The 17,096-nt window shown below is 49.2% G+C and overlaps 1 protein-coding gene across 5 annotated transcripts in view; it reads left to right on the forward strand.

The window, feature by feature from the left end:
• The window catches only part of TG (thyroglobulin), a 249,366-nt gene that overhangs the window by 225,419 nt on the left and 6,851 nt on the right, over nt 1–17,096 (forward strand). For 4 of the 5 annotated variants that reach the window (XM_049700310.1, XM_049700307.1, XM_049700309.1 and 1 more), the window contains 2 exons: nt 2,918–3,099; nt 5,186–5,293. The exons of the other annotated variant lie outside the window; for it this stretch is intronic. In XM_049700310.1, coding sequence (XP_049556267.1) covers nt 2,918–3,099; nt 5,186–5,293 — 290 coding nt within the window. The remainder of the gene's footprint in view (nt 1–2,917; nt 3,100–5,185; nt 5,294–17,096) is intronic. 5 annotated transcript variants of the gene reach the window in all.

The following is a 17,096-nucleotide window of genomic DNA, read 5'->3' on the forward strand; positions in this document are numbered from 1 at the left end:
TTTCCGCAGCACCCGTGAAGGAGGCTCTGTCCTTTGGGTGAGGTCAGTCGTTTTCTAGCAGTGATCCGGAAGAGGAGTTCCCAAGGATCTGGACCCACAGCCAGCGGGACCAGCCTGGATCAGGCCTGGCTCTAAAGCATGGGCTCCCCTGGGCCAGCTGAGCTGCAGGCACCCAGCCGCCGACATCATGCTAAGAGTGTGTAGGTGTCATCTCATTTAACCTCAGGACAGGTTTATGAAGAGGGTAATATTATTGTGCCCATTGTACAGAGGAGAAAACAAAGGCAGAGAGGGATTCAGTAAGTTGCCCAAGGTCACATAACTAATACGTAGCAAAGCGGGCATCCAAGCCCAGGTCTTTCCAGCTCTGGGATTTGAATCTAGGAGGTTTTACTTTGGACTTGCAGCCTCACCTGTGTTATCTCTGTGAAGGTCAGTGTCTCTTCCATTCATTTGTCCAACACTTATTTCCTGGGCACCCGCTAGAGCCCTGCGTGCCCCTCTGCTGCTTGGTAGTTCTGGAACACTAGGCGTTAAACTGACAATAACAGCACCTGGGGATTCAGCGCAGCGTCTTGAAGCCCCCCAGGGGCCCCTGCCTGCGCCTGGGACAGGGCAATAGTAATCGCTCACCGCTACTGACCGTGTGTGCCCAGAGCTGTGCTAAGCCCCTTATATGCAGGTTTCCCTGGAATTTGGCAATGATTCTATGCAACTGCCCAACTCATATGGTGATCTTGATACTTCAGTAAAATACACATGCTAAATGTTTGGCAATAATTGGAGTTATGCGAATGGTGACTAATATAATTTTTGTGATAAAATATTCCAAAAACTCAGAAAATAACAGGGAATAACATAATGCAGGTTTCCCCCTAAACTATTAGTAGGCTGTGATGTCAATTAAGTAGATTTCAGGCAGGCATTTTTGAATAGACTAGATTAGACTAGAATAGAATAGAATGGAAACTATCAGATATATCATGTATGTTAACAGCAATGAGTATGAATGTTGTTCGTGAACGTTACTACAGGCATTGAGGGTGAGTGTGTGTGTGTGAATTCTGCATGTGTAAAATGTCTTTTTTATTATAGATCATGGTCAGAAATATTTGATATAAAAAAACACTGATAAAAGAAACATCACTATTCAGATTTAACAGATATTAATATTTTGCCACATTTGCTTCAGATCTTTTTCCAAGAAATAACCCGTTATAGATAGATAACAAAGATAGATAGATAGAATATAGATAGAATTCAAATGAAGCCCTTTTTGCACACCTCTCCCTGTCTCCTTTCCTCATCTCTCCTGAAGCTGGTGTGTGGCCACCAGCAGACGTGCCTCTGATCAGTGATTCCAGCCACTGGTCCAGCCTCTTGGTGAGCCAGGCTGAAGGCAGTCCAACCCAGAACCCCAGGATGTGCTGAAAGAGTGTCTCGGACGGAAGGGGTCACTTACCGATCATACCCACTCCTTGAATTCTAATCACAGTTCCTGTGTGCTTGGTAATGTTTAGAAAAACAATTTAAACATGTCAGGATATCCTGATAAGCACATGTCCGTGTTGAAATAAGAGCCTAGAAATATGTAAACACACATCCTAGGACCGTACAAGGGCCGAGGGGTCTGGATCTCCGACACCAGAGCTGCGTCACTGATACTCCCTCCCCACCCCTTGTCTTCAGAAATGAGGAAACTGAGTCCTGAGGGGATGACATGGCCTCCCCAGACTCTCCCAGGCAGACAGGATAAGAAAGGAAGGAAGGGGGAGGAGGAAGACAAATACCATATGATTTCACTCATATGGGAAACAAACAAATGAACAAACCAAACCGAGCAAAAATGAACATGAAGCTACAGATAGTGGTGACCAGGGCAGGAGGGTTGGGGCGAGGGCAGAATGGGTAAAAGGGATTAACGTCAGTTTCATTTACTGACTCAAGTGTGCGTGACCAGACGGAAACTGAACCTTTGGTGGTGAGTGTGCAGTAGGGTACACAGAAGTAGTAACGGAATGTTGGACACATCAAACTTATATAATGTCATAAGCCAATGTTACCTCGATTTAAAAATAAATCTTAAAAAGAAGAGACAAAAAAGAGACTGAGGAAGAAAGAAAAAGGAGGAAAGAAGGAAGGAAGGAAAGGAGGGAGGGAGGGAGAAAGAGTTATCTCCATCTGGACACACATCCCACAGAGCTCCCTGCCTTCCCTGCCCATCCTATATAAAACAGCCCTGCCCCATCCCTTCACCCTGCTCCGTTTCTCTTCATAGCACCTGTCCCGGATGAACTGCACAACTCTTTGCTTATTTTCCGTCTCCACCCACTAGAACGCAAGGCCCTTGAGAGCAGAGAGCTTGATTAGCGCGTTCAGGGCTGTTTCCCAGGCCTAGCAAGCCGCTGGCCCTGGACCAAGAGTGTGTCTATCAGTAGAAAAGGGTACAGGCAGTGTCCCTACGTTGAATGCTTGAGTCAGTGAATGCGACTGAAGTTAGCTCTCCTAACAAAACCAGGTGACAAGCTGGCTGAGAACCAAGTGCACGAGCACGCGTGAGACCTGTGATCAGCCTGCGACAAAGACTTGTGTTCAGTGAGCACTTATTAGGCACCAGGCGCCATTTTCAGGGCTTCACGTGTATGAACCCTTTTAACCCTCACCGCCACCCTGCTTGGGGGCTCCACTGTGTCCACCTTCAGGCAGGCACAGAGGGGTACAGGTGCTTGTTTAAGGCCACACAGCTGGAAAAGGGCAGAGCTGGGATTTCCACCAGGCAGTCCGGCTCCAGCTCCCACGCACTTCTCGCCGTCTTCCACTGCCTCCGAGAGAGAAAATTCTAGACCAAGGGCTTGAGCTATGCTCAGTCGGGCCTTTCAGAATCTGACTGGGGATTTTCCATATATTTTCTTTTAAGCAATTTGAGGAAAGTCAAGGCCGGACCAGTAGCAAAACAGCCTTTTACCAGGCGCTGCAGAATTCTCTGGGCGGCGAGGCGGCGGACGAGCGCGTGCAGGCTGCGGCGACGTGGTACTACTCCCTGGAGCACCACGCGGATGACTACGCCGCCTTCTCCCGCGCCCTGGAGGCGGCCGCAAGGTGAGCCGCCTGGGCTCGCCGTCCTGCCTCCGCCTCCCCGAGGCCGTGGGGAGGCTCAGATCCCCCGGGAGGACCGGGGCCTGGTGCTGCTGCTTCATCTGTGTCGGTCATTCAGTCCACAGCGCGGGCTGCCTGCCCGCCAGTGGGAGACACGAGGGTGACCCACCCCTCCCCTCCGTGGTGCTCGCGCGCCGTCAGAGGGTGCCTGCTTGGATATGCCCCGAACCGAGAAGCTGCGCTCAGCTTGTGTGGATGGAGAGCGGGCGGGGGGCAGTCCAGCAGAGAGGACCCCACCTCCAGCCCAGTACCTGGACCCCTGCTGCCCTTGAGAACAGCGCGAGGAGAGCTCCAAGGGTGGCTAGAGCCCAGGCCTCGTAAGCATCGGTAGTTTTCAAGGCTCCCCCAGGTGACTCTGCTGGGCGGCCAGAGTTCACCTTCCACAGGAAATGGAGGCCTAGACAGGGGAAGGCTTGTGCCTGATGTCACACCCAGAACAGAAGACCCAGCGCTCCTGACGCTGTACATCCCCTTCCCGGGGGTGGAGAGTGCTGTTTCTGCACTCACTGCTTATGCGTCTTGTTGCTCAAGTCCGCTGCTTCAAGCTTCCTTCCCTGGGAAAGTCCGCCCAGGTCCCCCAACCCAAGAGGGGTTAGTGGGTGCCTGCACCCATCACAGGCTCTGCCATCCCCAGAATGTCCCTCTCAGCACCGTCAAGAGATAGCCAGGATTCCAGTTCTCTCTGCCTGCAGAGCCCCCTGGGATGAGACCACAATGGGGACTCCAGCTCTCGTGTCACCTTTGAGTTCTTCACGGGCCACTTGACATGTTCTGTTTCCCTGACAGGCCCCCCTCCAAGCCGGGAGAGTGTGGTCAGGTGGTTTCCGCATCCTGTAACTTCTTTCCCGTCCTCGGGGAGGGAGGTCCACGCTGGCCCTTGCTCATTGTCCCCGGGGACAGAGCCACTGTCAAGGCTCAGAGGCCTCTGCTGAACTTGACTCGGATGTTGAGGCCCACTGTCCTGCTTGGTCATTCCTCCCAGGAGCCTGTGGTTTCCAATCAGAGGTTCACTAGCTCAGAATAAAACTTTGTACCACCCCCTGGCATCTTGGGGACAGGAAGGCTCTAATTTTCCTTCTAGTAGAGAGCTCAGCTTTGAACAAAATAGCCAACGCCTATTCCTGGAGGCCCAGCCCCAGACTGGACCTGAAGAACTCACAGATGTCCAAATCCTGGACCCTGAGCGGCTCACAGCCAAGTCGGGACTGGCTTAGATCAATGTTGTAGAAAGAGCTCAGGGCTAGAGTTCAGAAACCTATGTTCATTCTTGCCCCAACTTTGCCTGTAACTGTCTTTGAGGACAATCTGTGAACAAGGGCAAGAGCAGAGGCCTGAAGGAGGGCAGGTAACCAAAAAAGGCTTCACTGAGGTGGTGGACTCCGTTCCTCCCTTAGGCCAGGTCCTCATTCTCTCCTGGCCAGACTGAGGCAGCAGCCTCCATGGGCCTCCCTGCCTCCAGTCTCCTCGGCAAGGTCCATCCACAGTGCTGCCAGGGTGGAACCTTCCACTCCCAGCTGTGACAACCAAAAGTGTCCCCCAGACATTGCCAAACGTCTTCTGGAGCGTGGAGGCATCCCAGCTGAGAGCCACTGGTCTAAAGGTGTCATAACCTGAAACGTCCCTGAGGTCTCCATCTTCCTTCAGAATGCACAATTATTTTATGTTCAGCTTCATAGTATATTATATTTATTTTAATATAAAATGTTTTGCTCCCAAGTCTTTGAGTAAAATTGATGTCCTGGGAAGATGTTTGTCCCATGGGACTCTTGACCCTGCGATGCATCGTATGGACATAGTGTGTGATCGTGGCCCTCCGTGAAGCAGGCTGGACCATGCGCCAGCAGGGGGGCCAGCAGGGGCGAGAGGAAAGCTGGAGGGTGTGAGGAGGGGCGGGGGGTGTTCTCTGCAGGCCTATGCAGAGGGGCTGGCTGGTGGCCCAGGTCCCTTGCCTGGGAGAAGCCTTTACCCGGCACTGTTGTCCATAGAGCTGTGCATAGCTAGACCCCATCCTCTGTCCTCCTCTCACCAGGGACTACTTTATCATCTGTCCTGTGATCGACATGGCCAGACACTGGGCAAGGAGAGCCCAAGGAAACGTCTTCATGTATCACGCTCCTGAAAGCTATGGCCACAGCAGGTAAGGTGGCTGCGTGGCCACAGCGGGTGTTGGCACACAAAGAGAATCTGGCAGAGGGTCCCTGTCACTTCTGTGATCCACAGGGCAGCAGAGAAAAGAAGGCAGGACCATCATACAAGTCCTGGCTCAATGACATGGGACGCGTCACTTAACTTTTCTGAGTCTCAGTTTTATCATCTGAAAAATGGGTAGAATAGTAATCACCACTTTATCTCACAGCCTTGTAGGAAGAGCAAGTCAAATAAAAGATATAGGAAGCAGTTTGGAATTGCAACATCAGGCATTCGTTGACTGACCTGGCTTGGGGGGAGGAGCCATCTTTATTAATCCTACCTGTTTATGTCTCTAAAAACTGAACACTCAGCTTAATTTAAGAAAATGACTTTCCAAAGTATAAAAAGATTTCTTTTGCAACAAAAGGAGTTTTATTTACCCCTAATTTATATACGCTTCTAACTTCCAGAATAAGTTCAATGTATCTTATAATAAAAGTCTCAAGTGCAATAAAATTATCAAAATGGAAAAGAAAAATAAGAGATACAAGCAAAAGAAAACTAGTGATAAAGGAAGCGGTGACCAGTGGGCCCAGGATGTGATCCTAGTTTCCCGGAAGCCAAAGAAAAGATTGAAAAGTAAAGAAGAAAAGAACAAAGGTTCGGTTTTCGTAGCGCCATCAGCTAAACAAAGGAAGAGAGGAGTGGTGTCATAAGGCATATTTGGTCTCGGCCAGTGGGAGGCAAAGCAACGTGCGTCGCTGGGGCACAAGGTTTCCAGGGCATTGGAGGGAGGACTGTGAGGCCGCGTGTTCTACTTCTTCATGACCTTACAGTCCTGAGCTTTTCACCTGTGCTGGAAAACCCCAGATCCCTCCAGTGCTGGGCCAGTAACTTCCCACATAATCTGATGTGATTCCCACAAATTACATCAGATTAGCCACTTCACATTGGAGCTCCTTTGGTAACAGAATGTCAGGGGGTCAGGTGTCACAAGAGGCCAGAGTGTGTTGCTTCATCTCATACGAGAGTATGAAGCAAGGACATATGGAGCAAGGACATCCATCGCCCATGTCCATGGTCTGTTACTGAGTGTAAGAAAGTCAACTTTTTTGGGGGGGCTGTGTTGGGTCTTCGTTGCTGCATGTGGACTTTCTCTAGTTCAGGTGAGCAGGGGCCACTCTTCGTTGCAGTGTGCAGGCTTCTCATTGCGGTGGCTCCTCTTATTGCAGAGCACGGTCTCTAGGCCTGTGGGGTTCAGTAGTTGCAGCGCACGGGCTCAGTAGTTGCAGCACGCAGGCCCTAGAGCGCATGGTCTTCAGTAGTTGCAGCACATGGGCCCAGTAGTTGTGGCTCATGGGCTCTAGAGCGCAGGCTCAGTAGCTGTGGTGCACGGGCTTAGTTGCTCTGCGGCATGTGGGATCTTCGCAGACCAGGGATTGAACCCGTGTCTCCTGCATTGACAGGTGGATTCTTAACCACAGCGCCACCAGGGAAGTCCCGAAAGTGAACTTTAGAGCTGAAGGACGAGCTCCACTACTAGCCAGCTGTGCAGCCTTAGGCAGGCTCATTTGCCTCTCTGATCCTCAGTTTCCTCATCTACAAAATGAGGCTAATGGTTTCCTCTCACTGAGTTGGTGTGAATAATATCTGGATTATAAATTATCCCTCTCTAACCTGTGTTGCTTTGCACCAGCATCAAGGGACGTCTTACAACCATACACGATTTCTTATTATAATTGGCAACATCCCTATAGTAGGTTGAACAATGGTCACCTGAAGATACCAGGTCCTAACCTCTGAAATCTGTAAATGTTCCCTTATAAGGAAAAGGGGTCCTGCAGATGTGATTAGGTTAGGGATCTTGACGTGGGAAAACTATCCTGAATTATCCCAGTGGGTCCTAAGTGCATTCACAAGTGTCCTTATAAGAGAGAGCAGAGAGAGATTTGGTACACATAGAAGAGGAGGCAACGTGACCACAGAGGCAGAGATTGGAGTGATGTACCCATAAGCAAGAAATGCTAGTACCCACCAGAGCTGGAGGAAAGAGGAGTGGCTTCTTCCCTAGAGCCTCCAGAGGGGGCCTGACCCTGCCCACACCTGGAGTTTGGCTCAGTGAAACCGGTTTTGGACTCCTGGTCTCCAGAACTGTGAGACAGTAAATTTCTGTTGCTATAAAGTCATGAAAGTTTGTGGTAATTTGTTACAGGAGCCATGAGAAACTAATACAGGCCCCCAGACATTCTAGTTTTCCTAAACAAGCACTCGTTACCTGGTTTCCCCCAAAGGGTTATTCAATTCATAACACTTCACGGAACATCCATCTTTGTGAGGCCAGCGGTGTTGGAAAGAGCATCTCTGTGTTATGGATAAAGAGTCTGAGGTTCAAGAAGTTCCACGTGATTTCCCCAAGGACAAGCAGCCGTTAGTTATAGAGCAGTGACCTACTCATAGCTTCTCTGAGCCCCAGAATTCTCTTTCCACTAAAACACGCAGTCTCTCTGCTTAGAACTGTTTATAATTCCAACTTGATTTACTTCCTAGATTCAAGCAACTGCCTCCAGGTTGTGGGAAGGGAAGTAAATGCCAGGCTAGGGTTCTGGTGAGAAGGCATTCGGGAGAGAAGGAACAGTGAGAAGAGCCGAGGGTTTGGACAGAGATGAAAGGAGGTCTCCTAATCCCGTGGCCACCACGTCCAGGAGGCCAGACCACATCCAGGGAGGCCAGGCGTGGGAAGCCATTCGTGGAGTGCCCTGGCAGCGCCTCCCCAACGCCAGGGCCCTCAGGAGTTCACACCCAGAGCGCGAGTTCTTCCATCTGCTTCTCCACCTTCCCCTCTTTGAAGGCAGAGATTGTAGCATAAGCCGCGATACTCCTGCCACAAGTCCATCAAAAGCCTTCAACGTGTGCATACAGCTTGGAACTCCAAAATTTCCAAGCGGCAAAAAAATAAGAACTGCCCCTGTTATATGAGGACAAAAACGATCAAAACATAATGTAGCAAAAGGATCCATGTGATTCCAGCCAGCATCAGTAATGCTTTGAGCCCCCCTGTATTTGCTTCCTAGGGCTGCTGTAACAGAGTACCACACCCGGGCAGGTTTAGAACAACAGGTAGCGTCTCACCGTTATGGAGGCTGGGAGTCTGAAATCAAGGTGTCGGCACAGCCGCGCTCCCTCTGGAGGCTCTAGAGGACGATCTGCTCCAGGCACCCCACGCCCCAGCTTCTGGAGGCCTCAGGCATTCCGTGGCTTGTAGACAACATCTTTCCACTGTGTGTCTGTGTGCAAATTTCTCCTTTTTATAAGGACACCAGTCAGACTGGATTAAGGCCCACCGCAATGACCTCATTTTAACTTGGTTATCTCTGCAAATACCCTATTCCCAAAGAAGGTCATATTCTGAGGTCCTAGAGGTCAGGGCTCCGACATATCTTTTAAGGGGGACAGAGTTCAACGCAAAGCACCACCCTTCTCTCTAACATGACAGCCCTGCTGGGGAGGCTCCCGAGGGGCAAGGGTGCAAAGCAGGCTGTCTGGACCTGGGATCAGGGTGGTTCCCGGAGGAGCAGCCCTTGAACAGAATCCAAACCACATCCTCAGTCTCTTGTGGCCAGTTTGGGTTTCTCTGTTGCTGAAAAGCATCCTCACGCCCCTCTGGGGACCCACAGACAGGACGCCACTGCGCTGATCCACAGAACCCTCCTTGAAAGGAAGCCACGCCCGTGCGTCAGAACCACACAAAGTGCCTCCCGGGTCACCTCAGGGCCTAGAGACCCTCCTGGTACAGAGGAGGTGTAGTAGGTGCTCAGGAAATCATGCTGAAGGACAGAAGCTGATCCAACTACCTCAGCTGACAGGTGGGAAAGGGTCTCTTCCACTCTAGTTCACAGGCTCCTTGGGGCTCGGTTTTGCTATCTGCAAAATGGGAGTAAGGAGGTGGGACAGGTCAGGAGTAGTGATTCTTCACTGGGCTCTGTGGACCCGGGGGAGAAGGAGAGCGAGATGGAGGGTCCGAGCTTCCCAGCCCCTTTCTCTCAACTTCATAACTGAGCTTCAATTAAAATTTCAAGGTCATTCAGTTTACAGAGAGATGAAAAATGTCTGGGCTCAGTCACCTCTCAGACACCTTCTGACTCTGACATTTTATCAGTTTGGGAGGAAAGAGACACTCAGAGCCACTGAAACATTTTAGAGGCAGAGATGTTGCCAACTGTACAAAGGCAGAAAGTGTCCTGGGTAGAGCAGCGACTCTGGGTCAACTGCCTCGTTAGAAACCCATCTTGACGCTTATTAGCTCAGGGACCTAAGGCGAGTCACTTAGCCTCCTTGGTGACAGTTTCTTCAACTGAAAATGGGAAGAAGAATAATCGTACCTACTTCAGAGGGTTATTGTGATGATTTGTGTATAGAACAGGACCTGGCAAACAGAAAATGGTAAGAGTGTCTCATTATTCTTGTCCGTCAGAACACGTGCTTGATATCTTTCTGGGCATATATCATCTCTCCCCACCACGACCATAGTATGGTGCCGTCTATGTAGTAGGTACTTGAGTCAATGAATGAATCATAAAAACTAACCCATTTAATTGTTGGCAAGTTTATCTTTTCTGCTCGAAAAGACATCTCTCTCACTCTGCCCTGGAGCTGTCACACTCTCATTTATTTCTGGCTGAAATCTACAGACTTAAAATATATGCGCGTGCCTTATGGTTTCAGCCATCTGTCTGTGAGCATATATTAGCCTTCCTGGCATAGCTAGTGAACAAAACACAATAAATTACCACTTTCTTGCAGACTCTTGTTAATTGATCACAGCATTGCATGCTCACCTGGATTATGTAGATGAGATTTGCATCTCTGAAATTGAGGGCCAACTTTTGTGAGGAAAGAATAAGTGTAATGGATGGGGGAGGAGACAAAAAAAGGAAAATCTACAGTGTGAGAAGAAGGTGCAATTTTAAGATCCAGATTCAAAGAATCATAGACTATGTAAGATGATTTCATCCAACTCATTTTACAGATAAAGAAACAAACGCCCAGAGAAGACTGGAATTATGTCCCAGTCACAGAGTCAGTAAGCGGCAGTCTGGACTCAAACCCTGCCTCCTGCCCTTTCTCCAGTTTTCTTTCAATTGCACCCACTTCAACCCAAAGCCTCTGAGTGCCTGCCATGGCTAGGTCTACCTGCTAGCTGTGCGACTTTGGACAAGTTGCTTAACCTCTCTGAGCCTCCATGCATCTTTATCTATCCAAGGGGAGAGTAATAGTGCATGTCCCACAGGGCTGCTGGAAGGGTTCAGGGGTGCAGTGTCTGCATCTAGGGTGTGTTTGTGGGTGTGTGTATGTGTTTGTACACACCACAATGCCTGGCAGCTTTGCTCACCAAGACTATTGACACGAGGACAAAACTTAGCAGTTTTCTTTTGCTCAGTTCTGCTCACTGGGGAGATTTTGAGCCAGTTTCCTCCATGGCTCCCATCTATAGCCCGCTGTTTCATGAAGAGGGATTTTCAGTGATGACTGTAATCCAGGGTTTCTCAACTTGGACGCTGTTGACGTTTCAGGCTGGATAACTCTTTGCCATGGAGGGCTGTCCTGTGCATTCTGTGCTGTTTAGCAGCAACCCTGGCCTCCGCCCACTCAATACCAGAAACACCTTCCCAGTTGTGACCACTGAAAATGTCTCCAGACAAGGCCACTGTCCCTTGGGGCTCAAAATGGTCCTCTGTTGGTAAGCACTGCTGGCATCCCTTAAAACGGGAGTTATCACTAAACCACCTGGAGAGAAGGTGTGACCCCTTTCCCAGATCTTATCCCTGAATCAACACAAGATCCCTCCGCCACCAGGTACTGTCCCTGGTCCCACGGACCCTCGGGCAGACCACAGTGCACCACAAACCGGAGCATCTAGCTCACCTGGAAGGCTGGCAGGCTCTCTCCCGTGGTCACGCCAGGCAGGACCCTGGCTGCTGTCCACTCCTAGGTCTGAGGCCGTGGCTGTTCTCTCTCTTGCCCGGCCGTGTCTAGGCGCCACCTCCCACGCTCTGCTGGGACTCTTCCCTCCCTGCCAGTCCCGGCATCGCCATCTTGTTGATGACAGTTGATGTCTTTCTCTCTAACCAGCTCCTCCCACAGGACACTCTCGCCCAAGTGTCTTCCTAGGAGGGACCCACATTGTGTACTCTGCCACTCACGAGCCACGGACTCCAAGACCCTGTGGCCAGCCTAGGTTTGGGGGATCCCTCCAGGAGCCAGGCCCCAGCGAGTGTAGAAGGGAGCACTGATGTATTCTCTGACGTTGCCTGTCCTTAGGGGGCTTATCCTGGCTCTGCCTCTCACTTTGAGCCTCTGGCAAGTGACGACCTCTCTGAGCTTTGGTTTCCACATTCGTAGATGGAGCTAATAATAGTACACTTATAGGAGTGTGTCGGGATCAAATAAGACAAAACACGCAAACGGCCTAGCTAGCTGGCTGGCATAAAGTTGGCACTCAGTAAGTGCTACCAATACTGCTTAATGTCTGATGCTGGGAGAACCCATGTTGGAGTGGACAAGATCCAGGAAGAAAGCAACCACAGAAGAAGTGGTTTTTGTGTAGCAGCTCCTGAAAGATCTGCTGTGGCCGCTTCAGAGGGGAGATGGGGACCCATCATCTTAAGATTCCTGGGGGTGGTACCAGTTCATCGTTTCCCATGGAAATTCACCTCGGGGCTGTGTGCGAGCCATCATGCTTGAATTATGTGCTGTGTTCAGGTCCTTATTCCAAAGTCCTTCGCCCCCGGAGTCCTGAGATGTCATTGCCACGTCTCAGCGGTGCAGAGGCATTTTAGAGAGATGAGACTTGACTTTGAATGGGCAGTGGGGTAGGGCTCTTGGGATTAAACACCTACCCAGGCTTCATGTAGGATGTTGGACCAGTCTTTAATTTTGGGAAAAGCAGTTCAGTGTAGTGAAAGAACACATCCTTGGAGGTTAAACCAACTAGGGTGTTAATCCCATTTCTTCCATTTGTCAGCTGTCTGCGTTTGAGCAAGTTCCTTCACCATAGTTTCCTCACCTAGAAAATAGGTGTAGTTACACCTGCTTCATAGTGTGAAGATTCAAATCAATGTACATTAAATACTTGGCGTGTTGTAGATGGCCAATATTTGGGTTATTTTCCTTTTAAGAAAAATAAGGTTCTGAGAAGAAAAATTATCAGAATGACTAAAGAGGCAGTAATGTTCCTCCTTCACAAGTTGTCCCAACCCTGGAAAAACAAAGACATCAATTCCAGGCTCAAGATATTTTGTACACCACTGCATTGGCATTCTAGATGTTTCTGTGCATTCCAGGGGCCTTTAACATTCCAGATTCCAAATATTATGTTTTTACTTGACTGTCTTGGTGAATTAGTTGGAATTAGCAAACCAAAGCAACTATTAAGTGGTTGAATTCTTGAACTGGGTCCATTGGCCTGGCTACATCCTGTGTGATTAACAAGATTATTTCCCAGTAAAGATGGAAGTAAATCATTTTCTGAGACTGAAGCCAAATTCATGATGTATAAGGGCTTGTGCTATATATCCTCTTCAACACTGATTCGACAAATAATTACTGTCTTCTCTGCCCCAGATTCTCTGAGATAGAGATCCTAGAGGTGGAGCAGCTGGTAAGACAGAGAAGGGCTACCATCTTGGGACTAACACTGTAGTCAGGGGGGTGGGCTGATGAGGGTCTAGGGCTAGGGTGCAAAGAACAGACAATACACAAATAAATATGTAGAGTAAATTCAGATAACTGCCCTAGGAAGGAGAAACGGAAAGGGATTGACATGTTTGAGGATAAAGATGGACAGAGAGCTGGAGTTTATTGAAGAGGAGGAGAGTAGCTGGAGATATGGGGAAAAAAGACAGGGTCTTGCAGTTCACATAAGAGTTTGTAAGCTGTGGCAAGCAAAGAGATAGTATTTTATCTGAGTATGATGGAAAGTCATTGGGAATTTTTAAGACAGGTTATATAGAATGCACCTTAGTCTTTTCTCTCACACTCAGAACACAACTCACTAAAAACCAGATTTTTAATTGAATGTAGAATAGAAACCCTGTTATCCAATATGATGGTCATTTAGTTAATCAAAAAAAATCAATTAAAGTGGGAACTTATGACTAATGAATATGCCTTAAACATTTAATTTTCACTCTAAACGTACAAACGTGCATTTACTTGCCACTCTTCTCATGCAGGGTCAAAAGTTTGAGTAGGAAAATGTGGTTTGGAGTTCTCCCTTTGAAATTTGTGCAAACCCATAACCATAATGCAAGTGGATGTCCACTTCTGGTTTCTTGAAAGTGGGGCATCCACGTGATATGTAATGCATTTAATTCAGCTCTATACTTACAAGAAGAACTATTACTGGCACAGACGGGTCAGTGATGAACAAAGTTGGTTCTTGGTAAACATCTAACTTCCTGGTGAGAGTAGGTGTGTTGGACCAGGAAAGTTCAGCCTTTTCTGAGCAACAGTTGTTACACCTCATATAGAGAATAAAATGTCCAGGTTAATCCAGCAAGTCCTCTGAAAGCTTCGCCGGATTTGCCAAACCATATATCATCCAGCTGTGCTGGGCTTTAGGGAGTTACAGAAATATTGCAAGTATTTCATCTGGGGCCGGGGATGGGGTTGAATTATTTAAAGTATTGCTTAGCGAATCTCTTTGTAAAACGCGAGCCAAAGCATATAATTACTTCTTGATTAATTCCTAGGCAGAATCTGAACTTTTGCATGTTAGATTTGCCCAAAGAGAAGTACACTGGTAAGCTCCTATTTGTAAGTTATTTAACAATCCCTCAAAAAAAAGAAAAGAAAAAATCCTGGGAAGCAGAAGGGCTTTTATTCCTCCATGTTCCCTAATTTCTTTTGGAGCAAGTTATCCAGAGATGCTGGCTAAAGATTAAAAAAAGGAGTATATTTTATGGGGATGAGGTCAACAAGCCTCCTCTTTCGGACAGAACAACAAGGATAGAAGTCTCTGGAACAGCAGACTCTCAAATCAATCCAGTGAGATGGGCTGGGGCAACGGGCCCCAGCCAAAAGCCTCTTCAAGCCCTGGAAGGTAAACGTGTGGCCTGTTTATGTCAAGAAAGATCCTACCCAGTCCCTCTCCGCACCCTGATCCCCAGCTCGGGTCACTGTGTCAGCAGGGCCCAGTGTCAAGTGCGTTCCTCTGGGGACACCATCTCAGTCGTGCTCCCTAACGAGCCCCAGTGTCCACACGTGATGCCTCTCTTATACTGGAAGCAGAGCTCAGGTCAGGAGCTTGTACATGAATAGTCTCTGAAAGGTGGCTTTGACTTTTGACTTGCTGGAATGCAGGATGACTGACAGGTAAGGTCGGGGGACAATCTGTAAAAAGAAGCAAACTTCTATCTCTCCTGGATAACTGCAGCCACCCTGTGATTTCTCAGTTCTAAGCTTTCTTCCCAGCCCCCTCTGGCAATCGTTCCGAAAGAGATGCAGCCTGTGACTGGCTTGTGTAGAAACCACAATGTCCTCTATCCCTTAAGATGTGGCCCTCAGTTCCTTCTGGCCTCAGTTCTCATGCCTTCCACAGGACCGGAGCCTAAAGACCTTAGTGAGCATGTGCTTGAGCGGTTCCCAAACTTTTGATTTTCCTGGATCAGGAAAAACTCCAATTTCATTTTTCAGCGTGATGCACTTCTCACAATACATGAGGCCCAGAGCGCTGGAGAATCCGTCACCTGCCGCCGCAGCTCCCCGTCCTGCCTCCACCCCTCTGTGCCAGGCCACACCTCCCACCCTGTCGTCCGTACAAAGCGCAGAACCCAGTCTGTGATTCACACACCCCGAGTCTCTGCCCGGACACCCGTCCACACTTCACCCACTCCTAGAGACCTCCACTCACGTTTCAAGGCACAAATCAACCATAATTTCTCCTTTCTGACTTTCTACGAACTCCTCGCCATTCCCTTGCCGGAAACAAATAGTATTGCTTTTCTCTCTCTTTTTATGAAGTTTGTAAGCAATTCTGTCATTGGATGTCTATGTGTCCATCATGCAACCCACAGAATTTTATTTTTTTAATGTCGGCTTCTTTGCATTTCCTGTCAGACTGTGAGCTCCCTGATGGATGGCAGGCTTATGCCTCTTTTCCCCCAGCACCTATTCAGAGCATGGTGCACAGTAGGCATTTGGCAAATATGACTCAAGTGCAGTCCTGCCACGACAGGCAGTGTCTTGCCACTGTCCTCACTGAACTGTATCCACATCCTGAAACAGAAGCGCCCACTCAGGTGTCCCCCGGACTGTGTGGCCGCTCAGTTTCCCCACCCTCTGGCTAAATGTACCGTCACCAACACCAGCAACAGTAGCTCTTGCTTGGATGGTAATTTGTAGCTTTTAGAGAGATTTCCACCCACCATCAGTCTGTGAGCATCTGGTAATGCCACAGGGGAGGCTGAACAGGGATGATCAGACCCATTTCACAGGTAGAGCAGCCGAGAGTCAGTGGGGTTTGAGCCAAGCTCACCCAGCCTGGGCAGGGAGCTTTCCTATACCCCACGTCCACATGGGACGATGGGAAGATCCAGACCTGGTCTGAGATGGGATGCGTGACTATCAGGTTAGGGAAGGATGATGGGAAGATTATTATCAAAGACAGCAGATGACACCAAAAAGCTAAATAAAAGCAGTGTGGCCATGTACCCACATGAGTGCCACAAGTCTGGGTATATGACGTACCAGTGATCACATCCAGCACAGAACGTAGAAACCACATCAACAGGCATGAACTGTCTGCCTCAGCCTGCAGCACTGCAGCCATTCAGCTAGCGAGTTCCTCCTTTTACCTCGTCAGTCCCTGGAGTGTCCTTCCGTGTCCCCCTCTGCCGACGCTGACTCCAAATCCCTCTTCTTCCTCCAGAGGGTCAGGGACTCAGCCCAGACTCCCTGAGGCCTTGGTGCTCCGATCCCATAAGCCCTCTTCCAAGGCTCCCACTGCCTGCCCCTCCTCCAGATGTCTGTCTTCAGCAGCTTGAAATAACTCCAGCATCCTGCTCGGGAGCAAGCAAAGCAGCCATCCTCATGCGCAGCAAGCCCTCAGATGAAACAGATCAGACGCGCTGGAAGGCCAGGCCTTTCCCCAAGGCAGTGCTCTGTCAACTCTGGGTGGCGGGCTGGAGCCAGCTCGCGTGTGGTCCCAGGAGCCGCTGTGCACATGTTTCCCCAGCTTCATGTTCTATGACATCACTTTGGGAGTTTGGCATCGTCTATGGTGGGAGACCGTGGAAACTGGCAAAAGCCAATCATTAAGCGTTTACCGTCACACCATCGGCACAGATCTTCTGGAGAACGTGATGAAAACTATGAAGCTTCTCCCAAGGAATATGCACATCCACAGCGTCACGGCATATGTTATACTAATTTCAGGGAACTTGTGGTCCTCTGGAACCCTGTGCTGGACCCTCACGTTAGAGACCCTTATTCCTAAGCTTTCTGACGGTTCTCATGGGGAAACGAAAATAGCAGTGAACACTGGAGCCAGACACTGAGCAAGGGATTTGAAAAATGTTGTTGCTAAACCTCATTCAATGTTTGGAAGCGTGATTGTGTCACCATTTTACAACCTCAGAGAGGTTGTGTACCTTCCCCAGGATTTCATAGCTTTAAGTGGTGGAGCCAGGATTTGAACGCTGTTCGCTGCACCATTGGGAATGCAGCTTTCTTTGGAAGAAACAGTGGAAAAGGCCACTGTGGAAGGCAGGATATGGCCCCTCCAAACATCCACATGCGAATCCCACCCTACC

The sequence above is a fragment of the Orcinus orca genome, chromosome 17 (assembly GCF_937001465.1).
Source record: "Orcinus orca chromosome 17, mOrcOrc1.1, whole genome shotgun sequence".
Taxonomy (NCBI): Eukaryota; Metazoa; Chordata; class Mammalia; order Artiodactyla; family Delphinidae; genus Orcinus; species Orcinus orca.